The 27800-nt window shown below is 45.8% G+C and overlaps 2 protein-coding genes across 3 annotated transcripts; both read left to right on the top strand.

Annotated features, from left to right (window-relative positions):
• The first annotated feature begins 2085 nt into the window (after positions 1 to 2085).
• LOC129863218 (homeobox protein pnx-like) lies at positions 2086 to 3788 on the top strand. The gene is made up of 2 exons (XM_055935131.1): positions 2086 to 2525; positions 2913 to 3788. The coding sequence occupies exons 1-2, from the start codon at positions 2195 to 2197 to the stop codon at positions 3428 to 3430; spliced, it is 849 nt and encodes a 282-aa protein (XP_055791106.1). The 5' UTR covers positions 2086 to 2194; the 3' UTR covers positions 3431 to 3788.
• A 3098-nt stretch (positions 3789 to 6886) lies between these two features.
• On the top strand, positions 6887 to 27089 carry LOC129863744 (inactive carboxypeptidase-like protein X2). Of its 2 annotated transcripts, none has more exons than XM_055935977.1 (21): positions 6887 to 7804; positions 12140 to 12448; positions 12634 to 12678; positions 12902 to 12988; positions 13232 to 13276; positions 13378 to 13431; positions 13526 to 13585; positions 14232 to 14309; positions 14948 to 15057; positions 18586 to 18725; positions 19075 to 19159; positions 19262 to 19406; positions 19624 to 19703; positions 20003 to 20126; positions 20315 to 20511; positions 20721 to 20894; positions 21094 to 21225; positions 21402 to 21657; positions 22270 to 22409; positions 25601 to 25700; positions 25890 to 27089. In XM_055935977.1, the coding sequence occupies exons 1-21, from the start codon at positions 7561 to 7563 to the stop codon at positions 26483 to 26485; spliced, it is 3201 nt and encodes a 1066-aa protein (XP_055791952.1). In that variant the 5' UTR covers positions 6887 to 7560; the 3' UTR covers positions 26486 to 27089. The 2 variants fall into 2 exon arrangements, with proteins under 2 accessions (XP_055791952.1, XP_055791953.1); XM_055935978.1 differs by having other exon boundaries at positions 12905 to 12988.
• The last annotated feature ends 711 nt before the right edge of the window (positions 27090 to 27800 follow it).

A 27800-nucleotide genomic window follows, 5' to 3' on the forward strand; every position in this document is an offset into this window, starting at 1 on the left:
TTGTTAAGGAGATTACATATTTGTAGGTTCTCCTCCTTTTCGCTCTCTTATGGTAGTGGAGCCCATCTGTGAGATAGAGTGGAGAGAGGCAGGTCAAAGGGGGGTAAGGAGGAGAAGGGTGAGGGGTAGTTATGAATGGGGTACCCCCTGTATGCCCATTCAATTCTCAATTACACCATGACTGTCAGGATACATACATTTCACCAAAGGAGAGGGATACTGATGGATACTAGTTCATTATTTCCCCCACTGTAGCCTAGGCTCTACCATCGGTATAGCTAACGATATCTAACCACAATGCATGATGTCTATCATGACACAATGTTGATGGGTAAGTTCAATCTTTATTTAGGCTTTACTAATCAAAAGTATACTGTATAATCGAGAAAATCTCTGCCTCTCTGCCTCTTCCACAGTCTTCTTCTTGCCCTCCCCCCTCCTTATCTTCACCTCCTTCTCACCCCTCTCTGTCAGATTTAGATCAGATACCAGTTTTATTCGATTTTTAGCAATATGGAAGGTCATGTAAAAATGTAAGGTAAATACACTCGCTTTTTAAGTCAAGATTATGTCAAGAGTATAGAATAAAGTTGATGCAATAGTACTTAGGACTCTTTCTTCGACTCTGGGTAAGCCAGTGCTTGGTGTGGGTTGACAAGTTTGATGCTCTTCACCACACATTTCATAAATGGTCCCCCCCCTGGTCTCCTCTGGTCCTGCTGGACAAAGGCATGGGTCAGGGAGGGTCAGGCCCACTGGTGACATCTGCTAATTGTCCCGGTGGGCCGGCCTCTCTTCTCCCCTCAATACCAGCCGCTCTGTAGGGGTCACTGCTGGGAGGACGCTGGCAGATGCCATCCTGCTATCCCACCTTTACGATCTGTGCTGCTCCAAGGGGTCAGGTCATTTAACCCCCTCATATACCCCTCCGGACCACCCTTCGGTTGGTGCCTCTCACCCCCCCCCCCCCCCCACCCCCCCCCCTTTCCCTTTACTCATTCTCTGGAGACTACAGATCAGTAGAAGTCATATTACTACTGTACAGCCAAGGACAGGACTATTACTAAGGCTTAAAAGGGCTTGGTGCAATTATAGACCATTCCTGATAGAGGATGCAGATATACAACATGTAGGCTGCAAAGAATGTATAGTAGGCACTACAGTTATTTGGAAGACTAGTAGACTGCGCTGCGCTGCACCACCTAAACAAAGTTTGCACTTATCCAATGTGCACTTATCAGTGGGCTTGATTATTATACAGTACAAACTTCCCGGGGGATCTCTCTGTGGTCATATTATGCTCTGTGGCTGATGTTGCTTTCATCTCGGTTTGGTTGACATGAAAGAGACTAAGAGATTTTGTATAGACGTTTGTTGACTGATTTGAATTGTAACCTATAACAGTCCACAATCGGATTGCAATAGGTTCCCACTTCGACCCCAGCAGGTGTATTTGGAAACGTTGGAGAAACTGTACACCAATGAAGAGCATTTGGAGAACCAATATCAAGGGATTTTTAAACTAGCTTTCTAACAGTAGGCTACATTAGCACTTAATGACTACAGAGGAAATAAATGAACAAAAAGGCACAACATGCTTCCCAATGATAAAAATCAGTCTAGTTTCCTCCTGTTGAACCGGCAGATGGGCACTCATAATCTTGTTAGTTCTAATTGTGTGGCCCTCTAATTATAGCTAAGTACTTTGTGTGATTAGACTGACTACAAAGCTATACACTTTAACCACATTCAATAAAAAACCCAAATGCCTCTATTGATATTCGTGCACAAGTGAAGCAGCAGAATTGTGCCTGCAAATCCCTCTGAGTAGAGTCGATTAATTAGCATTACAACCCGCGTTTACGTGTTCTACCAGCGTAAAATCACACAATTGTAAATAACGACAACTCAAACGACAAAACAGGAACACGGTTGTAAAGAAAGGGGCACATTTTAACCAGATGCCCTGCAATAAGTAACCCAGCTAGCTGAGCGCGCGCATTAGCATTTTAAAGTACCCGCGCGGGGGTTCCTTCTTCCGCGCACGAGGTCGATTTTGTGTGTGTGTGTGTGTGTGTGTGTGTGTGTGGCGCGCGCCAAATTAGGCACGCAGGAAGAAGGAGCGCGTGTTTTGTCTTGCATTGCGCAGTGACTTGTCATTGTGGACCTTTACTGTTTTGGAAATGTAAATGTTATGCTTGTGATGGGCGTGTTCTTGACCTGTATAAATAGATGTGTCGGAAGGGCCACATGCATTAGATCACAGGGAAGCAAGGTGGATATGCGATACGTGCGTAGTGGTAGTCTACTCGAGTTCTCTGCTACCGTCTTCAGCGAACAACGTGCCTTTTCGTCCAATTTTACAGAACAAAAAATTGAAATGCAGCCAGACAAGTTGCTGCAGGTCAGCAGAACCTCTTTCTCTGTAGCTGACATCCTGGATCCGTCTAAATTCACTGGGAGACCAAGCATTACTCATCCAAACCATGGTTCAATTGAAATTGACGCAGCGAGAGGGACCACAGGTGAGATATCTGTTATTCTATCTATTCATTTTGGAAGCTTACAGGGCTTTAAAGCTTTACAAATACATGAATGGCTTCGAAGCAATTCACTTACTAGTGCGCTGTTGCTTTTTATAAATATGATCCTTGGACTGAGGTATAGGTTTTATGCAGAAGTTTAGTTTAATAAGAGTATCCTCCAACATTAGATGCAGTAGTATTAGTTTCATCCCAGGAGAGGTCAGTGTTGGGTTATTTATTATTGGCCCAGCCTCAGACTAGTATCATAATGACAAACTTTCATGAAAAGGTTATGTCTTCGTCAGCATTCAACTAATATCATCATCACTGCTGATTTCTTTTAAGAATGGATGAGTTCCTGCTCTAAACTCACTATTTTCTATTCAGGTGGGGCAGCCATTCCTGAACGCCAATCCAGAGTAGAATTCCCAAGTGGTCCAGCAGCCAGTGAATGCTCCACCACAGTGGACTCAGCTATGTCGTCGGTGGCGAGCGAGGCCCATCCTGCATCTGCGTGCCACTGCCTGGAGAGGTCAAAGGGCAAGTTGCGGCGCGTCCGGACAGCGTTCACCCTGGATCAACTACGCATTCTAGAACATAGTTTCCATAGCAGCCACTACCTGTCTGTATTTGAGCGTTATGCTATTGCTTCGACACTCTGTCTCACAGAGAACCAGGTGAAGATCTGGTTCCAGAACCGACGCACCAAGTGGAAGAAAGAGTGTGAGGGGAAAGGGGTGCCTGAAGAGGAGCTCCAGTGTGGAGTCGGATACCCCTCGCCACTTCCTGTCTATCCTACAACCCTGCCACTATACAGCACTATGCATTGTCACCAGGGACCACAGATTCAACTATTCACGCCGCCAAGCTTCCTCGTTCCACAATACCACCGTCATCCGTATTAAATGAGACGGGATGTAGCCTGTCTGTAAGAACTGACATTGGTGTTGTGAGGAGATTGAAGTCGGAGTTCACAGTTTAGATACTATAACCTGCTCTGTCACAAATGTATTTGTGCAATATACTATAGTCCACTGTAAATTAATGTAAGTATTTATGAGTTACTATTTATGTGCTGTTTGAAAACTATGCCAAGCTATCCTGTAATGTGCCAAAGGATTATTGCTGTGACATGTTGACTGATAGGCTTATCATTCTTACTGTTGAACGCTCTGAACTTATTTTGATACATTTCCATGCATGAAAATGAAATATTTTTGTACTGTACCATGAGTGTTCTTCCAAATAAAATAAGTAAATCACTCCTGCATTTTATTATGCAAGAAAGACACACGCAACAGATGGCGCGGCTATGATCGTAATAGCCGCCAGTCCTTCTAGTGGTTTCCTGGTCTCTGAGACGTGAGACAGCACCACTCAGAAGAGGAAGGCCTACGATCAGGCCAGCAGGAGCACATATATATATATATACACACACTGGATCCAAACAGCCAGAGCACATGAGTGTGCGACCCACCACATGCTCTGTGTTATCGTCGATGTCAGAGGGTCATCAGTTATTAGATCCCCCACCTCACTATCACCAGCCCCAGCAGAATAATCACTAAGGAGACGCAGCTATTAAATAATCCTTGTTATGCTTAGGTTTTCTTAATATGGATCCTCAAAGATAAGCAGATCGAAATGTTCAGGCTATTTTAGGGCAGCCCTAATATGGCAATTCAGAGCACAGCAATCTAACTTCCAAGTGTCACTCAAAAACCAAAGAGGAACAGTAAAATAATAGATAAACCCATTGGTGTAAATCGCTTTGGCTTGGTTGTTTCACATCAATTTCCTTGTACTTTGTCATGTAGCCAAAGGGGACAGACAGTCCGAGACACAAGTTAGAGAGCACTTCAAGTTATACGGGAACTCGTCGACACTGCTCTGTAACCAATGAGATGTGCGTTCTCTCTAACAGAATATTAACACTTACGCTCTTTATATGGAAGATCTTTCCATGTAATAATCTCTGTCCATTAAAAAGCACTGTACAGCCATCTGAACTAAAGCACATTGTTTTGTTCTAGAGATCTTAGAGGAGCAGACCTACTCCTTGACCACCAGGCACCCCCTCCAGCACCACTATTACAACCAGATGGATCCACCGCAGAAGAATGCACAACAGGGAGAACATTGTTAACTCAAACAGAGAGAAAACGGCCACTTGAATTTCTATTACATTTAATAAGAAACAAATCATTTTTTCTTCCAGAACTAAAGAACAACATCCACATGATAGGATATTTGATCTTTGGATTGATTTCCGTGTGTATATACTTTGTTGATTCTGTTTATATACTGTATGTGGTAGCTGGTACCAGTCTGTTTGTGCTATCATTCATGCTTCACATGACAAAGAGAGGCAAGGAGTGGAATGATAGTACAAACAGACTGGTACCCAGGCTAATATATGGGTCATTGGATGGTCCTCATCGTTGGGTTAAACGTAGCTCGTTGTCCTTGCTTTGATAATCGGACACAGCCGTTGGGCAGAGTGTCAACACTGACTCTGTCTTTAACAATGGAGGGTGGGTTCTCTGGTTCTCTCCATGAAATGATCTCAGTCACTGTGGGACTAATATAAGACTGAGTCCAATAGTGCAGACACACACACACACACACACACACACACACACACACACACACACACACACACACACACACACACACACACACACACACACACACACACACACACACACACACACACACACACACACACACACACAGTTAATAATAGCAGGTCACCCTTTTGTAGGCCTATCACAGTCAGTAACAGCAAGGCCAAATGTGTGTAAGTGAACAGGAGAGAGAGAGACGAGATCTTATGGAAATAAATCTACCAATTTTCCATGAGACACACAGATACAGATGATACAATGCAGACATCAGTATGACTGATTGGGTGACTGGTTACATGCTACAGTAATAAGGAAGAAGGGATGTTTCCGTCCTTGAGGCTTCAACATAGACGTATCTACCAACTCATAAACTGTACAGAACTTCACAACCCATTCATTTATAACTTTTATACATGATCAAATGTACAACATATGATAACCAGGTATGTAGAGCTAAGTACATACACTGCTGGATTACCTCCGAGTTCATAGCATTTTAATTCATGCTCACCGACTTCTGGCGATCTGTGAATAGCAGACTTCTATCGTTTCTTTGTACATCAGATCAGATGTGCTCTTTGATGCATGGCAATACAAAGGAATGTCCTCCTGCTGACATTCTGCAGTCTGACTCACTGCTCCAGAGTAGAAATGGAGAACGTAGATATCCCAGCACATCTGGCCTAGAAATAGAGCGCGTAGACATCACAGCACATCTGACTGCCATTACTCTCACAGGAGAAATAACTCTCTGTAACTCAGTGGCCCCTAGAATCAGTAGTCCCAGCATGAGTTGGGGTCATACTAAATGTATTAGCTGTAAGTCACTTTCGGTACAAGTCTATGACAAATGAATAGTAACGAACATATTTCTTTGTTATAAGAGTATATCGACCAACGCAAAGCTGTAGGTTCTTTCTCATTCAACGTTTCTAGCCGGAAACCCAGATAACTCTGAAGGAATGGACTGCAACTCACCGCTATGTCCCGACCCACCTTTGGGAACCAGTGTAACTTCATGTATTTTGGGGGGGGGGAATTCACTTTCAGCTCACACTCTCCTTTCCACACTTTCTCTCTCTTTTTTCTCTCTCTTTCTCTCCTGTTTTCTGCTTGAGAGCAGAGTAGGCGAGAGGGATAGGTCCTGACATCTCCTGTATGACTTGGAGGCATGTGAAGCTGAGCTGGGTTGTTTTGGTGTGTGTGTGTGTGTGTGTGTGTGTGTGTGTGTGTGTGTGTGTGTGTGTGTGTGTGTGTGTGTGTGTGTGTGTGTGTGTGTGTGTGTGTGTGTGTGTGTGTGTGTGTGTGTGTGTGTGTGTGTGTGTGTGTGTGTGTGTGTGTGTGTGTGTGTGTGTGCAGTCTTTTAGCAAGTCTGCTGAAGCACTTATATCCAACCACACGATGTGGGTACATTCTTAAAGATGGAAAGAGTTTTCCTCTCCAACAAATCATTTCATGTGTAAATACTGTTGTTTTTCCGGAACACTGAACATGTTGACCTAGCTGGATAAAATGGATTCACTATTTTGTCTTTCTGTGCAAACGCCTTGTCAATTGTCAACTCTTGTCAACTTTTGAGTCTAAACATTCTTTAAAAGTTTTTTCTCATTACTATTCTTCTCTTTTCTCTTTTCTCTCTCCCTCTATCTCTCCTCCTCTGGAATGTGAAGTGTGGAAGGCTCCTCCCCTGTGTTTAGTGAAGAGAGGGAGAGGGGAATAGAGGGAGAGGAGGAGAGAGGGGATAAGAGAAGAATGCCTACGGAGGAGTGAGAGGGAGAGGAACAGACGGGAGCCAGGAGGTGTGCTGTGTAACTGCTTCTGAGACTCCAGACTCCTGCATGCATCTGCGGTTCCTTTCCTTGGTCTCTGCCAGGAGGCTGCTTAAAAACCCTGAGCCCACAGCTCTATCCTCCTCCTCTCCTCTCTTTGACACACCACCAAACAGGACTAAGTTCTATACGCATCTGCACACCAAAGTTTTCACCACAGCTTTCTTCAAACCAAAACTTTCTACACACCAAAGATTTCGACAATCTTTCCTTCAGTCTCCTGGCTCATAGAGACTCTTCAAGCTCGTAGAGACTCTTCAAGACAGACTGATTCCGGCTGAGACTTCTTCTAAACCTGAGGACTGTTGGATGGTCTATTGTTGTTGCTCATCTAGCACATGCAGGTCATCTGTTAGCTGACTACTCTGACTGGTCTGTGTGAGAGTCTGTGGGTGGCCTGAGGATTTTGTGCGTCACTGAAACATTAGTTGGCCTATTTGGTCTGCAACCTTGCCTTTGTTTCGTTGGCGCAACCAGAGTGACTGAGGAATCTTCTCTTGCACGGCAGATAAGGCCTTTTTAGAGCTGGGGTCAGGTTGCACTGCGAGTTCTGGTCCTGGTTCTGAGTGTAGTAAGAAGATGAGGGGTGCAGTGTTGAGTTTGTGGGTGTCTCTGGCCCTGTGCTGTTGGGTTCTGGGCTGGGCTGGAGGTATGGAGCGACAGGACACTGCACGTGTCCAGACACAGGTGAGACAGGCTGGACCTGTGGCTCATGCGAGAGAAGTGGAGGAAGACAGGGAGGAGGTTATGAAGGACGAACCTGGAGTGGAGGTGGAGGAGAGCAAACCAAAGAAGAAGAAATCTCCAGAGGAGGTAGAGGCAGGTAAGAGGTGGCTCCTTCAGTTCTTCTTCTTCTTCTTCTTCTTCTTCTTCTTCTTCTTCTTCTTCTTCTTCTTCTTCTTCTTCTTCTTCTTCTTCTTCTTCTTCTTTTTGTCCTCTTTCTCTCCTTGACTGTATCTTCATGGTGGTCCATCAACCAGCAATCCCTGTAACAACCTCTTGGGAACAAACTTACCAAAGACTTGGCCCAGTTTTCCCCTTGTTGATTCTTGTTCACAAACATGTGCGGAGACCTTGACAGAGGCATTGGCAGAGACGATCCTGGTCCAGTAGAGCTCCCAGCTGAATGCTTCCCACACAATCCCCTCTGAAACACGTGTGCATGGAGCCAACCAATGTGGTGTGTCTCATCCAAACCCAACATGCCTGACGCTATCGGATCTGAGAGAGGAGGGTAACGGAGCTGCAGCACTTTTCTATAATGTTGTTTCTCTGTAGTTTAGATATGTAATAATAGTACTGAACAATGTGTGGGGGGAGCCCGAGTCGTTCCTTGAGCATCTTACTGTGAGAAATTACTCACAATTTCTCACAGGCAGTGGGAAACATCCCAGTTCAGCAGTGTGCATGTGTGTGTGTGCATGTGTGCGTGTGCTTGTGTGTGTGTGTGTAAGTGCTTGCATGTGTAGATGGCAAACACATCTGGTCTGGATCATGGTAGAAGCGGGGTGGTAAGGGGTACGGGGTGGTAAGGGGTAGAAGCAGGGTGGTAAGGGGTAGAAGCAGGGTGATAAGGGGTACGGGGTGGTAAGAGGTAGAAGCAGGGTGGTAAGGGCTAGAAGCAGGGTGGTAAGGGGTACGGGGTGGTAAGGGGTAGAAGCAGGGTGGTAAGGGGTACGGGGTGGTAAGGGGTAGAAGCAGGGTGGTAAGGGGTACGGGGTGGTAAGAGCTAGAAGCAGGGTGGTAAGGGGTACGGGGTGGTAAGAGCTAGAAGCAGGGTGGTAAGGGGTACGGGGTGGTAAGGGGTAGAAGCAGGGTGGTAAGGGGTACGGGGTGGTAAGGGGTAGAAGCAGGGTGGTAAGGGGTACGGGGTGGTAAGAGCTAGAAGCAGGGTGGTAAGGGGTACGGGGTGGTAAGTGCTAGAAGCAGGGTGGTAAGGGGTACGGGGTGGTAAGTGGTAGAAGCAGGGTGGTAAGGGGTACGGGGTGGTAAGGGGTAGAATCAGGGTGGTATGGGGTACGGGGTGGTAAGGGCTAGAAGCAGGGTGGTAAGGGGTACGGGGTGGTAAGGGGTAGAATCAGGGTGGTATGGGGTACGGGGTGGTAAGGGCTAGAAGCAGGGTGGTAAGGGTTACGGGGTGGTAAGGGGTAGAAGCAGGGTGGTAAGGGGTACGGGGTGGTAAGGGGTAGAAGCAGGGTGGTAAGGGGTACGGGGTGGTAAGGGGTACGGGGTGGTAAGTGGTAGAAGCAGGGTGGTAAGGGGTACGGGGTGGTAAGGGCTAGAAGCAGGGTGATAAGGGGTACGGGGTGGTAAGGGGTAGAAGCAGGGTGGTAAGGGGTAGAAGCAGGGTGGTAAGGGTTACGGGGTGGTAAGGGGTAGAAGCAGGGTGGTAAGGGGTAGAAGCAGGGTGGTAAGGGGTGGTTCAGTGGGTTTCCTTTCCATCCCTTCATCATCCTCCTTTTTATAACCCTTCTCTCTTTACCCTCCTCTTTACGTTCCCCCCCCCCCCCCCTCCATCTTCTCTACACTCTCCATTGCGTCAACAATATGTTTTCAGTGAGACTGTTGACGTCCAGACTCCCTACTGTGGATTTCACCGGTTAGTAACCATGTGGTGTTTGGCTGATGCAGAGTTGTGCTCACTCTCAGTGGGAAGAAAGGGTATGTTTCCGGGTTTTCAAGGATACAGTATTTTCCACCTAACTTCCGTTTCCCCTGAGAAACGGATCTCTGAGAAACGGATCTGGGGACTCCGCTCAGGTGTCTTTTCACGCGTTCTACATTAGGTTAGGTTGTGAGTAAGTGTGTGGTGCGTGTGTGTCTGCATGTATGCCTGTGTGCGTGTGTGCGCATGTGTGGCTAACACTACAGTAATTCAGGGATGAGGGAGAGGGTTACTGTGATATACACTTACTAACAGTCTGACAGCATTTTCATGGCAGAAGCAACACATCTTGGGCTTCACACTTTCTATCATTTATCTGAGTGAAAATATTGCATTGTTTGGCTATCTGATTGAATACATTATAACATCTTTCTGCATACCCAGGCCGTCAATTTCCAGAAGATTTGTGTAAAATGCAGAAACATTTTCACAGTAAGGAGAGAGAATTTATGACTGGGCCCAGTTGTAACAATGGAATTGATGTTTAATGTGTGCACTATTACATTTTCCACTGCAAAGCCACAACTCTACTAGTTCTTTCCAAATCCATCCCGGGCTGTTAGAATTAGGCTACAATAAAAAAGGCTGAGTTTGCAGAACCGGGAACCACTGAGTGATCTTTCATTTGGTTATGCTGCAGGGAGATACAATTATGAACAAAAAAATGCTTGATTTATGTATTTAACTTGTGATAAAAATGGCATGATTCACAGTGCCAAAGATGTCTCACAGGGATCCAGGAGAGTTTTCTTGTTTTTACCTTCAGATATCCACATATCTTCATGGAAAAAACAGCCTTCTTCAGGCTTGAGTTCTCACTTATTCATTGGTTAACAGCACTTGAGGAAAATCCTTACCTACCAATAGGAGGTTAGTGGAAAAGGTGAGTAGACAGAGAAAGAGCAGACAGTTTCCTGGGCAGTGTGTTTAGCTGGCCTGGCTGTGTGTGTGAGGATGTTGACATTTACATTTTAGACAGCTAGGTAATGCTGTGATCATGGAACCATAACAGAGCTACAGGAGCAGGTCTGCTGAAGTCTACCGGGAGAAAACAAGCACTTCTTTGTCTGTTACAGTCCTGTGTCTGTCTGCTAGTCTGGGGATAGTTATGTTACTACTCTGTCTGTTACAGTCCTGTGTCTGTCTGCTAGTCTGGGGATAGTTATGTTACTACTCTGTCTGTTACAGTCCTGTGTCTGTCTGCTAGTCTGGGGATAGTTATGTTACTACTCTGTCTGTTACAGTCCTGTGTCTGTCTGCTAGTCTGGGGATAGTTATGCTACTACTCTGTCTGTTACAGTCCTGTGTCTGTCTGCTAGTCTGGGGATAGTTATGCTACTACTCTGTGTGTTACAGTCCTGTGTCTGTCTGCTAGTCTGGGGATAGTTATGTTACTACTCTGTCTGTTACAGTCCTGTGTCTGTCTGTTAGTCTGGGGATAGTTATGCTACTACTCTGTCTGTTACAGTCCTGTGTCTGTCTGCTAGTCTGGGGATAGTTATGCTACTACTCTGTGTGTTACAGTCCTGTGTCTGTCTGCTAGTCTGGGGATAGTTATGCTACTACTCTGTGTGTTACAGTCTTGTGTTTGTCTGCTAGTCTGGGCATAGTTATGCTACTACTCTGTATGTTGCAGTCCTGTGTCTGTCTGCTAGTCTGGGGATAGTTATGCTACTACTCTGTGTGTTACAGTCCTGTGTCTGTCTGCTAGTCTGGGGATAGTTATGTTACTACTCTGTCTGTTACAGTCCTGTGTCTGCCTGCTAGTCTGAGGGCAATTACATGGATGGCAATGGTTGAGTAGTCTCTTTCCACAGCTGCAGTGTCTCTGAGTATGGCAAGTCTCTGAACACTTTTGATTACAAACTAGTTTAAAAACAATGTCTGTTAACCATAAGTAAACTGATTTTAAATCATTATATGAGATAGTAGTATTCCACAATACTTTCCTGGGTGAGCACTGTAGCTCTACAACTCAACTTATTGCTTGGTGCGGGGACTGAAGTGTAAATTATTATACCATTAATGAAGCATGATCCACAAGCCACAACGAACCAACCAGGAACAGTTGGACAGCTGTCGACACTCAGAGAGTTGAAGGACCGTCAACACAGTGGGTTTGAGCTTGGCCAGCTGGCTGACTGGCCTGCAAACCAAAACAAAGCAGTGGCCTGGCTGACCCTGTCTGTCCGTACAAGGGTTCCTCTTCATTGCTGAACCATTGAACCCTGTGGGAGAGGGGGAATGTGTTCAGGCCTGTCCTTCGGGAAATAGGAAAGAGAAGAGAAGGAAAGAGAGGGCAAAGGGATACCTGTGGAGAGATTTCTCTCTGTCTCCTGCTGTAGTTAGTGGTCCCGTCTTCTGTTCCAACCTTTTATTCTCTTTCTCTAATTTTCTGGATGGAGCTAGGGTGTAGTAATGGTGGTGGTCATTTTTAATTGAACGCTTTTTCTCACACTCTCTCTATCTCTCTCCCTCTCTCTCTCTCTTCAGCCAGGGCAAAGAAAGCTGCAGAGAGGGAGGCCAAAGCCAAGAAGCAGAAAGCCCCCAAGTCACCGAAAGCCACCAAGGCACCCAAGAAGCCCAAGGCTACCAAGGCACCTAAAGCCACCAAGGCACCCAAGAAGCCCAAGGCTACCAAGGCACCTAAAGCCACCAAGGCACCCAAGGTCACCAAGCCCAAAGCCACGAAGGCCTCCAAGACGACTGGAAGGAAGGACGAGGGGGTGGAGCCGGTGGCCAAAAAACCCACTCTGGAGGAAGAGGAGGAGAAACTGCTGATTGAGCTGGGCTGGGATAGATGTACTTATACAGAGGCTTTAATAAGGATGTTACAGATGTGTATTTGATTTATACAGTGCTTTTCTAGGACCCAAAGATGCTTTACAATATTGCATTAGTCTTTTAGTGCAGCTGGTCTTTAAATGCAGTGCGTTGGTTTGTGACTGAATAGAACGGTCGGTGACTTAACAGATCTGTCTTTGCAGTGATTCCACCTGTGACTCCCGAGGAGCCTCAAGAGCCAGGCCAGGGTAAGAGATGGTTTGATATAAGGCAACGGGATCACATATGAAAAATCAGCTTATCTCTGTGCTATGAGCTGGCTCTTTTCACGTTAGACCTTCGAAAACAAGCAGGGTCACGTTCATGTAACGTTTCAGTATAATCTCGTTCATTCGCAATGTGCAGGTTTCGTAGCCAATAGTTCTCTGTTGACTTTGCGTTGGGGTTTGTGTTTGTGTTCTTTCTGCCCAGTAGACAGGAGACCCTCGGGGCCCACACCTCCCTCTACTGACTCCAAGACTCTGACAGAGCATGACCAAGATTACTGGGATGCCAAGCGTGCGTCTGACATGACTCAACAGTCACTTTCAATCCAATCTTCTCTGTTTTGACGCATGAGTTCAGCTTGGCAGAGATTATGGTCATACGGCATCGATAAGAAATGACAAAAAAAAGCAAGACACTAATGTTGCCAAAGCCTAATGTTCGTGACAGTTGAGAGGAAACACGTTCATGTCGAGTACAGAAACAGAAAACTGTTGTTGCTCAGCCCTCTAAGACATCTAAACTGTCTGTTTACAGCTGACAGAGAGAGGACCACCACCGAGGTCATTATGTATGTACCAGGTAACAGCCAATCCCGTCACGTAACAAATTACAGTACTATTTTCAATCGTTTATTTTGCGTTTATTTAACACGCACACAAATAAATGTGTTTTTCTTTCAGAGGAAACCACCGTGCCGCCCATGCCCTGGTACGAAGAGTATGATTATGCAGATTGTAGGTACTCCACCTGTCTGCCTGGTTATTTATCATGCTCTGTAAGAGCACTCCCCCCTGTAACGTCTAACCTCTGCTCTCTCTCTTTCCACAGTGGCAGCTAAGAAGCTAGAGGAGGAGGCAGAGAAAGCTCGCAAGGAGAAGGAGGAAAAAGGTCTGAATCCCTTTGATCTTTCTGTCAGGGAGAACCCTGTAGCTCTGTCCCTTTAGGACACCCGTATGTGTTAATTCATCACTTAGACGACTGGGTTGTTTCTGGGACACGGTATGTTATAGCCTGTGGATTGCGACGTTGTCAATGTCGGGGAGTGGAAGGAGAGAAGTCCATCTCCATGTGGCTGTTGGAGAGAGAATGGGGAGGATTGAGAAAGAGAGAAAGGGGGAGAGGGAGGGAGAGCGATAAGGAAATGAATAGGGTTTATCAAAACAGCTGTTGTCACGTGTTGGGGCCCTGGGCCTCAGTATCCGTGAGACAGACAAGGGGGGAGGGATGAAGAGAGGGAAGAAGGGAGGGAGGGTAGGAGGGGGGTTGGGGTTCATTTTGAGTGTGTGCAGAGCAGGCTGAGAGATTTCAAGTGTACATTTGATGATGTAAAGTGGAGATAAATTCACCACTCAGTGTAGGCCTGTCAGTCTAGTTTCATAGAGTAAACTGAGCCATCTGTTTATGAGAATATGCAGACTTATTGGAGGGAAATGGAATGGCAGTAACTGTGCAGTGCTATACCGGCAGAACATATGAAAGTACAGTATTTGATGCTTGCTGAGCTGGAGAGTAATGGCGGTGTCTTGCACCACAGTGGAGCGGCTGAGGAAGATGTGGGAAGAGGAAGAGGCGGAGAGGCTGAGGCAGATCCCGTTACACGCCGAGTCCAAGAGTAAGAAAATCCCCTCAATACCTCATAATCGTATTCATCAATGATCAGCTTCAACTTTACTTGAACCCCTAACCCTATACTCCCAAGCCTTCCCTGCAGTAAATGTCTCGGTCACAGTGTTTGATATGTGAGTGTTTATCTGTCGCAGTTAGATACTGTTGGAATGCTGTTTTCTCCTGTTTCCTGTAGTAACCTTGTTCTCTCCCCAATCAGCCTTCTGGACCGGCCAGAAATAGATGTTTACTGTACAGTCAGACTAGGAGATGACTAGCCTGTTCTCTCTCTTTCTCACTCTCTCTTTCTCTTCCAAGTACCAGATCGGAGACTCGTGTTATGGCCTCCGAGACCTCATAAAAAGGAAAAAGAATGCTATGAGAAAGCAAAAACGTTTTGCCGCACTTGAAAACAACCATTCCCTTTTAGCCCTTTCAGAACAGAATTCAAAAAAGCATTGTGTGTGTTTGTGGGTGAGTGTGCGTGCCTGTGTTTATTTGTGTAAGATGTGGTCAGTATTGGACTGTGTTTTTAGCCTGTTGCTCTTGACGACTACAGACCAAAACATTTAGCGTGGCTGGCTGAACTGTTTTGTTTTGGTGTGTGTCCCATTAGGTTTCAGTTGTTTTCTTTGGTTTTCCCAGAATGTCCTCCTCTAGGCCTGGAGTCCCATCGTGTTGATGATGACCAGCTGCTGGCCTCATCTCAGTCTCACCACGGCTTCTCAGCTCAGAGAGGCAGGCTCAACATGCAGGTACACAGAGTACACTATACTATACTACACTATAGTATAGAGATACACAGTACTACACCATAGTATTGCCTTGTCTCAGTCTCACCACGGTTTCTCTGCTCCACATGCAGGTACACACTGTATTGTATAATATATACTACATAATATACACACAGAACATACACACCATAGTACTGCAGATATACTTAGAATACTACATACTGGACACCAAATAAAATAAAATGTTATTGGTCACTTACACGTGTTTAGCAGATGTTATTGCGGGTGTAGCCAAAATGTTGGTGTTCCTAGCTCCAACAGCGCAGTAGTATCTAACAATTCACACAAATACACACAAATCTAAAAGTAAAAGAATGCAATCAAGAAATACATAAATATTAGGACGAGCAATGTCGGAGTGGCATTGACTAAAATACAGTAGAATATAATACAGTATATACATATGAGATGAGTAAAGCAGTATGTAAACATGATTAAAGTGACTAGTGTTCCATTATTAAAGTGGCCATGTCTATGTATATAGGGCAGCAGCCTCGAAGATGCAGGGTTGAGTAACTGGGTGGTAGCCGGCGAGTGATGGCTATTTAACAGTCTGATGGCCTTGAGATAGAAGCTGTTTTTCAGTCTCTCTGTCCCAGCTTTGATGCGCTTGTACTGACCTTGCCTTCTGGATAATAACGGAGTGAACAGGCCGTGGCTCGGGTGGTTGATGTCCTTGATGTTATTTTTGGCCTTCCTGTGACATTGGGTGATCTAGGTGTCCTGGGGGTCAGGCAATGTGCCCCCGGTAATGCGCCGCACCACCCTCTGGAGAGCCCTGCGGCTGTGGGTGGTGCAGTTGCCGTACCAGGCGGTGACACAGCCCAACAGGATGTTCACAATTGTGCATCAGTAAAAGTTTGTGGGGGTCTTACAGGCCAAGCCAAATTTCTTTAGCCTCCTGCCGTTGAAGATGCACTTTTGCGCCTTCTTCACCACACTGTCTGTGTGGGTAGTCCATTTCAGATTGTCAGTGATGTGTACGCGGAGGAACTTGAAGCTTTCCACCTTCTCCACTGCGGTCCCATCGATGTGGATAGGGGCTTGCTCCCTCTGCGGTTTCCATTGTTGGTAATCAGGCCTACTACTGTTGTGTATTCTACAAACTTGATGATTGAGTTGGAGGCGTGTGTGGCCAAGCAGTCATGGGTGAACAGGGAGTATAGGAGGGGGCTGAGCACGCACCCTTGTGGGGTCCCTGTGTTGAGGATCAGCGAAGTGAAGGTGTTGTTTCCTACCTTCACCACCATATGGGCGGCCCGTCAGCAAGTCCAGGACCCAGTTGCACAAGGCGGGGTGCAGACCCAGGGCCCCGAGCTTAATGATGAGCTTGGAGGGTGCTATGGTGTTGAAGGCTGTGCTATAGTCAATGAACAGCATTCTTACGTAGGTATTCCTGTTGTCCAAATGGGATAGAAGAGTGCAGTGCGATGGCGATTGCTTTATCTGTGGATCTATTGGGTCAAATTGAAGTGGGTCTAGGGTGTCATGTAAGGTAGAAGTGATATGATCATTAACTAGCCTCTCAAAGCACTTCATGATGACAGAAGTGAGTGTAACGGGGCAATAGTCATTTAGTTCAGTTACCTTTGCTTTCTTGGGTACAGGAACAATGGTAGACATTTTGAAGTACGTGGGGACAGCAGACTGGGATAGGGGGAGATTGAATATGTCCGTAAACACTCCAGCCAGCTGGTTTGCTCATTCTCTGAGGACGCGACTAGGGATGCCGTCTGGGCCGGCAGCCTTGCGAGGGTTAACACGCTTAAATGTCTTACTCACATCGGCCACGGAGAACGAGAGCACATGGTCCTTGGATGCAGGCTGCGTTGGTGGCACTGTGTTATCCTCAAAGCGGGTGAAAAGGGTGTTTAGCTTGTCTGAGAGCAATACGTTGGTGTACGCGACGTGGCTGGTTTTCCCTTTGTAATCTGTGATTGTCTCTTGTCTGAGCCGTTGAATTGCGACTCCACTTTGTCTCTGTATTGACGTTTTGCATGTTTGATTGCCTTACGGAGGGGATAACTACACTGTTTGTATCCGACCATATTCCCAGTCACCTTGCTATTGTTAATGCGATGGATCACGCTTTTGCGCAAAGTTTTGCGCGAATGCTGCCATCTATCCATGTTTTCTGCTTTGGGTAGGTTTTAATAGTCACAGTGGGAACAACATCCCCTATACTCTTCCTGATGAACTCAGTCACCGTGTCCGTGTATACGTCAATGTTATTCTCAGAGGCTACCCGGAACATATCCCAGCCTGCGTGATCAAAACAATCTTGAAGCATGGATTCCGATTGGTCAGACCAGCGCTGAATAGACCTTAGCACGGGTACATCCTGTTTGAGTTTCTGCCTATAGGAAGGAAGGAGTAAAATGGAGTTCGGATCTGATTTGCTGAAGGGAGGGCGAGGGAGGGCCTTGTAGGTATTTCAAAAGGGGGAGTGTTTTACCAGAGCGAGTACTACAGCAAATGTGTTGATAGAACTTTGGTAGTGTTTTCCTAAAATGTTCTTTGTTAAAATCTCCAGCTACAATAAATGCGGCCTCAGGATATGTGGTTTCCAGTTTGCATTATGTCCATTGTAGGTCCTTGAGGGCCGTCGTGGCTTGAGGGGGAATATACACTGCTGTGACTATAACCAAAGAGAATTCTCTTGGGAGGTAATACGGTCTGCATTTGATTGTGAGGTATTCTAGGTTGGGTGAACAAAGGGACTTGAGTTTCTTTATGTTATCACAATCACGCCATAAGTAGTTATTAATCATGAAACATACATCACCGCTCTTGTTCTTCCCGAAGAGTTCTTTATTCCTGTCTGCACGATGTACTGAGAACCCAGCTGGCTGTATGAACGGGGACAGTATATTCCGAGAGTGCCATGATTCCGTGAAAGAGAGTATGTTACAGTCCCTGATGGCTCTCTGGAAGGAGATCCTCGCCCTGAGCTCATTTACTTTATTGTCCAGAGACTGAACATTAGCGAGTAATATACTTGGAAGTGGTGGATGATGTGCACGCCTCCTGAGTCGAACTAGAAGCCCACTCCGAATACCTCTTCTCCGCCGCCGGCGTCTTGGAGCGGCAATTGAACTTAACTTGGGATAAGTTCAATTGCCCTGGGGGGTATGAACAAAGGATCCAATTTGGTAAAGTCCTATTCCTGGTCGTAATACTGGTGAGTTACCGTCACTCTGATATCCAAAAAGTTATTTTTGGCTGCATGCAATAACACAATAAATGTTCTGGGCTAATAATGTAAGAAATAACACAAAATACTAAATATTGCAAAGTTGCTTAGGAGCTAGAAGCAGAGCTGCCATGTCTGTCGGCGCCATCTTGCCACCATAGTACTGGAAAATGGGCACAGGTTCCTCTCAAGGTTCATTCCAACCTAGGGAGCTTTTCCTTCCAACTATCTCCTCAGTTATATCTTTAGGGGATGCTGCATGATTGACCAGTGAGTGGATTATTTTGTCTCACCAGAGTTCCGGTGATGACGACGGTGTGTATGGGGGTGCGTGGTGCGCAGAGCCAGAGGAGCATAACCACTGGTTTGAGGTGGACGCTCGCAGAGAGGTGGAGTTCACTGGGGTCATTGTACAGGGCAGGAATTCAGACTCAGCGTAAGTCCTGCTGTCCGGGATCACTGCCCTGGGGTCACTGCACCGTTCAGACAGCCAGGGCCAGTTGGAATCCCCATTAGCCTGCACAATTGATTTGAAATGAACAACACATGAAATTAATCTAAACCAAACAACATACACATCAATAGGTTTTTTTATCCATTAGATAAGCAGAATGCTGCAAAAGTGATTATAGGGAAAAAGTAATAGGACATTTAATATTTCCTGTGGAATCAACTGGCACTATGAATGTTAAAGATTACACAATTTGGATATTCGTATGACTTGTAAAGTCTCTTTCTCTCTCTCTCTCTCTCTCTCTCTCTCTCTCTCTCTTTCTGTTTTTCAGGGAAGATTTTGTGTCCACGTTCCACGTGTCCTTCAGTAACGACAGTCGTGATTGGACGGTGCTCCACGATGGCTATGCTGAGTGGGTGAGTAACCTCTTAAGATTGGTCAGTGCAGCTGCCAATTTATTATCCAATTTATCTCTCAACTTTCCTCCTCTCTAATCTTTCCCCTCTCCATCCCTCCAGTTGTTCTATGGCAATGTGGATAGGGACACTCCAGTGATGGTGCAGTTTGATTGGCCAATCGCGGCACGTTACATCCGTATCCTTCCCCAGAGCTGGAACGGTAGCCTGTGTCTCAGAGCTGAGGTCATGGCCTGCCAACTGCCAAGTGAGTACAATACAATACATAACCCCATCACATCAGTGAGAACATCCCCTCCAAAAACTCCAGAACCTCATCACATCCCGAACTCCATCACCTCCAGAACTTCTAAAATGATCATCATCACGGCCACAACCATCCCCGTTACTCTCCTATGAATGATATCTTCCATATGAATTCCACCACATGCTTCCAAAGTTTGTCCTCCCTTCACTCCCCGCAGGCAGCTTCCGTAGTGAGAATGAGGTCCACCCCACAGACGACCTGGACTACAGACACCACAACTATAAGGACATGAGACAGGTGAGTCTGAAATGAGAGTGGGGCACAGGTGGGTATGTCAGGTGAGATAGCCACTGTCCCTCTTTCATCTCTCCCTCATCCCTCTCCTCTCTCTCTCCTCCTCTGCCACTCTCTCCTCCTGCTCCCTCTCCTCCTCCATCACGCCCACCTAACACATCACTCTCCTCGCTCCCTCCATCTTTCCATCTCTCACTCGATCACTCCCATCTCCCTCCCTCCATCACTCCCACATCTCTCTCCTCACTTCCTCTCTCCCACCTCCCTTCTCTCTCTCTCCTCCCTCCCTCTCTCCATCCCAGATGATGAAGGTGATAAATGAGGAGTGTCCTAACATCACAAGGATCTATAACATTGGAAAGAGTTCTGCTGGCCTGAAGATGTACGCCATGGAGATCTCTGACAACCCCGGGGAACACCAGACAGGTGTGTGTGTGTGTGTGTGTGTGTGTGTGTGTGTGTGTGTGTGTGTGTGTGTGTGTGTGTGTGTGTGTGTGTGTGTGTGTGTGTGTGTGTGTGTGTGTGTAATAGGTGAGCCATACAGCAACGGGACTCGCACACATACTAAGTGATCACAAGACACTGTCACATAAAGACATCATCTTACTCAACAGGTGAGCCGGAGTTCCGCTACACAGCGGGTCTCCATGGCAATGAGGTGCTGGGGCGGGAGCTGCTCCTCCTGCTGATGCAGTTCATGTGTAAGGAGTACAATGACGACAACCCCCGAGTGCGCCGCCTGGTGGAGGGTGTGAGAATACACCTGGTTCCCTCACTCAACCCAGACGCCTACGAACTGGCTTACGAGATGGTGAGGGACCTGGGCTCATTCCAGAAAGATGCTCCAACAAGGGATATATATTAATTGATGAAACTGGAACCAATGTAACACTACATAATGTCCTTTCCATAACTAATTTCTCTCCCCCCTAGTCCCAAACTGCCGGCTCTAAGAAGTGTATTTGCAATGATCTCTCCAATAGAGATTGCATTTTCTCACCTCTCCTCTCTCGTCATCAGGGCTCTGAGATGGGGAACTGGGGTCTGGGCCACTGGACGGAGGAGGGATACGATATCTTCCAGAACTTCCCGGACCTCAACAGTGTTCTGTGGGGGGCAGAGGACAGGGGTTGGGTCCCACGCATTGTACCCAATCACCACATCCCACTCCCAGAGAACTTCCTCAATGGCTCTGTGGGTGTTTGGGCTCGAGGCGTTGTTGTTGTTTCTGTTATTGATTTTGTACTGCTCAATTTCCAATTAGTCTCTATTTTCTCTCTCGCTTTGTCTCACTCTCTCTCTCTCTCTCTCTCTCTCGCAATTTCCAATTATACTACAGTTTGAATTTCTGGGGTTACATCTCTATTTTCTCTCTCTCTCCCTCTTTTTGTAGGTTGCCCTGGAGACCAAAGCTGTCATTAACTGGATGGAGCGGACCCCATTTGTGTTGGGAGCCAATTTGCAGGGGGGAGAAAAAGTGGTGGCGTACCCGTTTGATATGCAGCGGCCTCCAAAGGCTGCAGGGGTGGGTTCGGTTGTGACTGAAATAAGATAAAGCAGGAAAAGTAGTATCCTATATTGGGAATCTTTATCTAGGGAATTTCAGACGTACCCATAGATTTTAATCTGCACAGGATCTCATTTCCAGCCCTGCTATCTTCTATTACATTAACATAATCTGATTCCTGTGTCTTTCAACAGACGTTGGGGTCTCGGCGTGGGTCTCGACCCGGTATGGACCATGAGATGAACGAGGAAACGTGGGCCCGGATGCAGCGTCAGAACGGGGACGCACTACGGGAGACGGCAGACGACACCATGTTCCGCTGGCTGGCCATGGCGTACGCCCACAGCCACTTGACCATGACGGAGACCCAGCGGGGCTCCTGCCACACCGACGACATCTCTGGGGGTCAGGGCATCATCAACAGGGCCAGCTGGAAACCTGTGGTGGGGAGTGAGTGTCAATGGGGGACGGGGAAAGACGGGAAGAGTGGAGGAGAGGCGAGAGAAGAGAGGAGTCTGAAGGAGGGCGCGGCAGAGAGAGAGATAGGAGAGATAGTATCAATGCTCGGGAGAAGACCCAGATGCAGACAGTTCTGAGGTAACAAAAGTTTATTACAAAAAACAGTGGGGCAGGCAAATGACAGGTCAAAGGCAGGCAGAGGTCAGTAATCCAGGGTGGCGTGACAAGGTACAGAACATCAGGCAGGCTCAGGGCAGGCAGAATGGTCAAAACCGGGGAAACAGGAACTAGAGCAAGACAGGAGCATGGGGAAAACGCTGGTATGCTTGACGAAACAAAACGAACTGGTAACAGACAAACAGAGAACACAGGTATAAATACACTGGGGATAATGGGGAAGATGTGCGACATCTGGAGGTGGGTGGAGACAAGCACAAAGATGGGTGAAACAGATCAGGGTGTGACAGAGAGCGGAAGAAAGAAGTATGAAGAATCGGGTTAAAGAGAGAGAGAGAGAGAGAGAGAGAGAAGCAGAAAGCGTTAAGAAACTCCTAATTAACACTATCTCATGTTTTATACTTCCCTCGTGATTTAAACCCCCAGGTATGAATGACTTCAGCTACCTGCACACTAACTGCTTTGAGCTGTCCGTCTTCCTGGGCTGTGACAAGTTTCCGCACGAGAGTGAGCTGCCTCTGGAGTGGGAGAACAACCGAGAGGCACTACTGTCCTTCATAGAACAGGTCAGAATACACACTACAAAGACAACATCAATTAAATGTATTTTACTGTGCCTTTTGTTACTTTATGTTATTTTATGAACGTTTGGTATTTGGTATTTTGGTATTTCATTAGGAGCCCCATTAGCTGTTGCAAAAGCAGCATCTACTCTTCCTGGGGTCCACACAAAACATGAAACATAATACAGAATGACATAATACAGAACATCATTAGACAAGAACAGCTCAAGGACAGAACTACATACATTTTTATAAAGGCACACGTAGCCTACATATCAATACATACACACAAACTATCTAGGTCAAATAGGGGGGAGGCATTGTGCTGCGAGGTGTTGCTTTATCCGTTTTTTGAAACCAGGTTTGCTGTTTGTTTGAGCAATATGAGATGGAATGGAGTTCCATGCAATAATGGCTCTATATAATACTGTATGTTTTCTTGAATTCGTTCTGGATTTGGGGACTATGAAAAGACCCCTGGTGGCATGTCTGGTGGGATAAGTGTGTGTGTCAGAGCTGTGTGTAGGTTGGCTATGCAAACAATTTGGGATTTTCAGCACATTAATGTTTCTTATAAAAAGAAGAAGTGATGCTTCAAGGAAAGACCTAGTTAAGCCGCAGCTGGCCCAGAACAGAGCGGCTCTTAATTGTAATCAGAGGGCTGATATAAATACTATGCAAGCCAGTCTCTCTTGGCTAAGAGTTGAGGAGAGACTGGCTTGCATAGTATTTATATCAGCCCTCAGATTACAATTAAGAGCCGCTCTGTTCTGGGCCAGCTGCGGCTTAACTAGGTCTTTCCTTGAAGCACTGGACCACACAACTGGACAATAATCAAGATAAGACAAAACTAGAGCCTGCAGAACTTGCTTTTTGGAGTGTGGTGTCAACAAAGCAGAGCATCTCTTTATTACGGCTAGACCTCTCCCCATCTTTTCAACCATTGAATCTATATGTTTTGACCATGACAGTTTACAATCTAAGGTAACGCCAAGTAATTTAGTCTCTTCAACTTGTTCAACAGCCACACCATTCATTACCAGATTCAGCTGAGGTCTAGCACTTAAGGAATGATTTGTACCAAATACAATGCTCTTAGTTTTAGAGATGTTCAGGACCAGTTTATTACTGGCAAACAATTCCAAAACAGACTGCAACTCTTTGTTAAGGGTTTCAGTGACTTCATTAGCTGTGGTTGCTGATGCGTATATGGTTGAATCATCAGCATACATGGACACACATGCTTTGTTTAATGCCAGTGGCATGTCATTGGTAAAAATAGAAAAGAGTAGAGGGCCTAGAGAGCTGCCCTGCGGTACACCACACTTTACATATTTGACATTAGAGACGCTTCCATTAAAGAAACCCTTTGAGTTCTAGTAGATAGATAGCTCTGAATCTACGATATGGCAGAGGTTGAAAAGCCATAGCACTTACGTTTTTTCAACAACAGGTTATGGTCAATAATATCAAAGGCTGCACTGAGATCTAACAGTACAGCCCCCACAATCTTCTTAATATCAATTTCTTTCAACCAATCATTCCTCATTTGTGTCAGTGCAGCACATGTTGAGTGCCCTTCTCTATAAGCATGCTGAAAGTCTGTTGTTAATTTGTTTACAGAGAAATAGCATTGTATTTGGTCAAACACAATTTTTTTCCCAACAGTTTGCTAGAGCTGGCAGCAAGCTTATAGGTCTGCTGTTAGAACCAGTAAAGGCCGCTTTATCACTCTTGGGTAGCGGAATTACTTTGGCTTCCCCCCAGGCCTGAGGACAAAGACATTCCTCTAGGCTCAGATTAAAAATATGACAGATAGGAGTGGCTATAGAGTCAGCCACCATCCTCAGTAGCTTTCCATCTAAGTTGTCAATGCCAGGAGGTTTGTCATTATTGATCATTAACAATACTTTTTTCACCTCTCCCACACTAACTTTACAAAATTCAAACTTGCACTGCTTTTCTTTCATAATTTGTTTTTTTATGCATGAATATAATTGCTCACTGTTTGTCATGGGCATTTCCTGCCTAAGTTTGCCCACCTTGCCAATGAAATAATCATTAAAATAATTGGCAACATCAAATGGTTTTGTGATGAATAAGCCATCTGATTTGATGAAAGATGGAGTTGAATTTGTCTTTCTGCCCATAATTTTAATTAAAGAACTCCAAAGTTTTTTACATCATTCTTTATATCATTGATCTCGGCTTCATAATAAAGTTTCTTATTTTTGTTGAGTTTAGTCACATAATTTCTCAATTTGCAGTAAGTAATCCAGTCAGATGTACAGCTAGACTTATTAGCCACTCCTTTTGCCCATCTCTTTCAACCATACAGTTTTTCAATTCCTCATCAATCCATGGAGCCTTAACAGTTCTAACAGTCAGTTTCTTAACAGGTGCATGTTTATCAATAATTGGAAGAAGCAATTTCATAAATTCATCAACTGCAGCATCTGGATGCTCCTCATTAATCACATCAGATCAACAAATATTTTTAACATCATCCACATGAGTCACAGCTAAATATTTTGTATGATCTCTTATACACTATTTTAATCCCAGCTGTTGGAACTTTGGCTTTCCTGGATATAGCCACTATATTGTGATCACTGCATCCAATGGGTACGGATACAGCTTAGAACAAAGTTCTACAGTATTAGTAAAAATGTGATCGATACATGTGGATGATCTTGTTCGTGTAGTGTTTGTAAACACCCTGGTAGGTTGATTAAATACATGAACCAGGTTACAGACACTGGTTACAGTAAGAAGCTTCCTCTTGAGCGGACAGCTTGATGAAAACCAGTCTATATTCAGGGCCCCAAGAAAGTAAGGGTGGCAGGTAGCCTAGTGGTTAGAGTGTTGGGCCAGTAACCGAAAGGTTGCTGGATCGAATACCTGAGCTGACAAGGTAAAAATATGTTGTTCTGCCCCTGAGCAAGGCAGTAACCCACTCTTCCCCAGGTGCTGAAGACGTGGATGTCGATTATGGCAGCGCCCCGCACCTCTGATTCAGAGGGGTTTGGTTAAATGCGGAAGATACATTTCAGTTGAAGTCATTAAGTTGTACGACTGACTAGGAATCCCCCTTTCCTTATATGCCACTGAGTAAATGCTGTACTTGATTGAATTGCGCCCAGTGATGTCATCTGAGCGTTGAGCCCTGATAGAGGTTCTGTTTCCTGTGCCAGGTGCATCGTGGGATAAAGGGTATAGTGAGGGACATGGAGGGCAAACCTCTGGCCAATGCCACCATCTCTGTGGAAGGTATCAAGCACGACGTCAAGACTGGTAAACCTGCATTTAACCACACACACACACACACAGCACATCGCAGAGGAAGACCAAAGACAAATGTACATGGTAGTTCCTTCCAAAATGATTATATAACATGAAATTTCTGATCCTCTCGCTCTCTCTTTCTGCTCCCTCCCTTTCTCACCCCCTCTTCATCTGTCTCTATCTCCCCCCCCCCCATAGCTGCAGCCGGAGACTACTGGCGGTTGTTGAACCCTGGGGAGTACCGTGTGATGGCCCGCGCTGACGGCCACACTCCCCAGATCCGGCTGTGCATGGTGGGCTACGACTCCGGGGCCACCCCCTGCAGCTTCACACTGGCCAAGTCCAACTGGGATCGCATCAAGCAGATCATGGACCTCCACGGAAAGAGGCCAATACGGCTTGTCACCAAGGCACCGCCCCAGGCAGGAATTGACATCAGTGGTGGAGCCGTCGGCAGCATGAACACCACAAAGACGGACACCGGTGGCAGGGTGGCCGACTCCCAGAATGCTAAGAATCTCCGCCGCTTACGGATGATGCGCCTGCGCCAGCTGCGCCTGCGGAGACTCAGGGCCAACCTCTCCACCACCACGACCGTTGCCACCACGACCACCACACTGGCCCCCACGACGACGGCGGAGCTGGTGACCGAGAGCACTACTTCCTGGTATGACTCGTGGTTCCCTGTGGAGAGTTCGTACACAGAGCCCACGCAGGCCGAGATCCTCACAGAAATCCAGGAGTTAGAGCCCACAGAGGACTACACCTTTGATTACAAGTTTGATGATTACTAAATTGTATTAAATTGCTAAAGTAACAAATTACAGTTTGTAAATACACAATCATAGCTACAAGGCATTATTCAAATTGTGGGAAATAAAAAACAACTTTAATTCTGTCCCGTGCTGAAAGACAATATTGTAACTGCATTTTTGTAGCACTTTTTATATTAAAAGAATAATACTTTCTTTGTGCTCTTCTATTCATGTCTCATGATGGTTTTACATTTATTCTGATATATTTTTGTGACGCACACACATTGATCAGAGAATAGGTCACGTTCTTTCTGTGCAGATCAGGGAGTCAAAGGCATGTTATTGGTATTAATTACTCAAGCAAGCCTACTCTGAGATATCCAGCCTTGCTATTATGTTGCGGGTCAATTTGACCCATTTCCACGTTTGAGTTGTCTAAAATACTAGTTAACCTCTCTTTTTCTCCATGAAATGAAATGACTTTTCCTCATTCAGGGTCATGAACCTCACTTCAAAATGGGGACACACTGATGTGTTGTGGAATGTCTGTCTAGATTGTGTATAAAAACATGATGTTGGAGGTCATTTTGACCCGGAGGCTTTCATGTGTATAGATAAATCCAAAATAAACAAGTGTATTTGATGTATTTTGTTTTGACTGGTTCTGGTTGCACTTTTATAATTATTTTGGGGTGAAAAGGAGCTTTCCCAAGCTTCTCCTTCTCAGTGCGAGAGCAGCAGATCTCATACACAGACAGTCAACAATGAGCTCCGAAAGACTTTCAGTCAATGAAGCCTTATCACAAATTCTGGACTGTGACAGTCAAATAGAAGAAGAGGTTTCAGAGACAGAGGACATTTCAGAGATGGAGGACAATGCTGTTGATGCTCCAGACTGTGAATTCTTCTTTGGTGAAAAGGCTTCAGAGGAGGTATCTGCCATACTATCCCCTCCATCAGATGAGAGAGAGAGAGAGAGAGCATGCAACAACCATCATCCAGAGAAGAGAGGACAAGTCTAGTCTAAAGATGGTAATATAGAATGGTCACCGTCACCACAACAAAGTCAAGGTAGACTGTCAGCTTCCAATGTAATCAAAGTTGTTCCAGGGCCTACACGATTTGCTGCCACTCGAGTCCATGATATGCAATCAGCTTTTGAGCTCTTTTTAATAGATAGAGAAGATTGTACTGGACATGACCAACCAACTTGGAGGGGAGCCGTGTGTTTCAAGAGAACTGGAAGCCACTGGATCGGATTGACTTGCAGGCGTACATTGGATTGCGGATATTTGCTGGAGTGTACAAGTCAAACGGAGAAGCAAAGGCCAGCCTGTGGAATGAAGAAAATGGA

The sequence above is a fragment of the Salvelinus fontinalis genome, chromosome 10 (assembly GCF_029448725.1).
Source record: "Salvelinus fontinalis isolate EN_2023a chromosome 10, ASM2944872v1, whole genome shotgun sequence".
Lineage (NCBI taxonomy): Eukaryota > Metazoa > Chordata > Actinopteri > Salmoniformes > Salmonidae > Salvelinus > Salvelinus fontinalis.

Bases quoted from the DNA above. Each gene is read 5' to 3' on its own strand.
- LOC129863218 (XM_055935131.1), top strand. From the start codon at position 2,195: ATGCTTGTGATGGGCGTGTTCTTGACCTGTATAAATAGATGTGTCGGA. The intron at 2,526-2,912 runs GTGAGATATCTG...TTTTCTATTCAG, and splicing joins CGCAGCGAGAGGGACCACAG to GTGGGGCAGCCATTCCTGAA.
- LOC129863744 (XM_055935977.1), top strand. From the start codon at position 7,561: ATGAGGGGTGCAGTGTTGAGTTTGTGGGTGTCTCTGGCCCTGTGCTGT. The intron at 20,895-21,093 runs GTGGGTGTTTGG...CTCTTTTTGTAG, and splicing joins AGAACTTCCTCAATGGCTCT to GTTGCCCTGGAGACCAAAGC. The intron at 25,701-25,889 runs GTAAACCTGCAT...CCCCCCCCATAG, and splicing joins CAAGCACGACGTCAAGACTG to CTGCAGCCGGAGACTACTGG.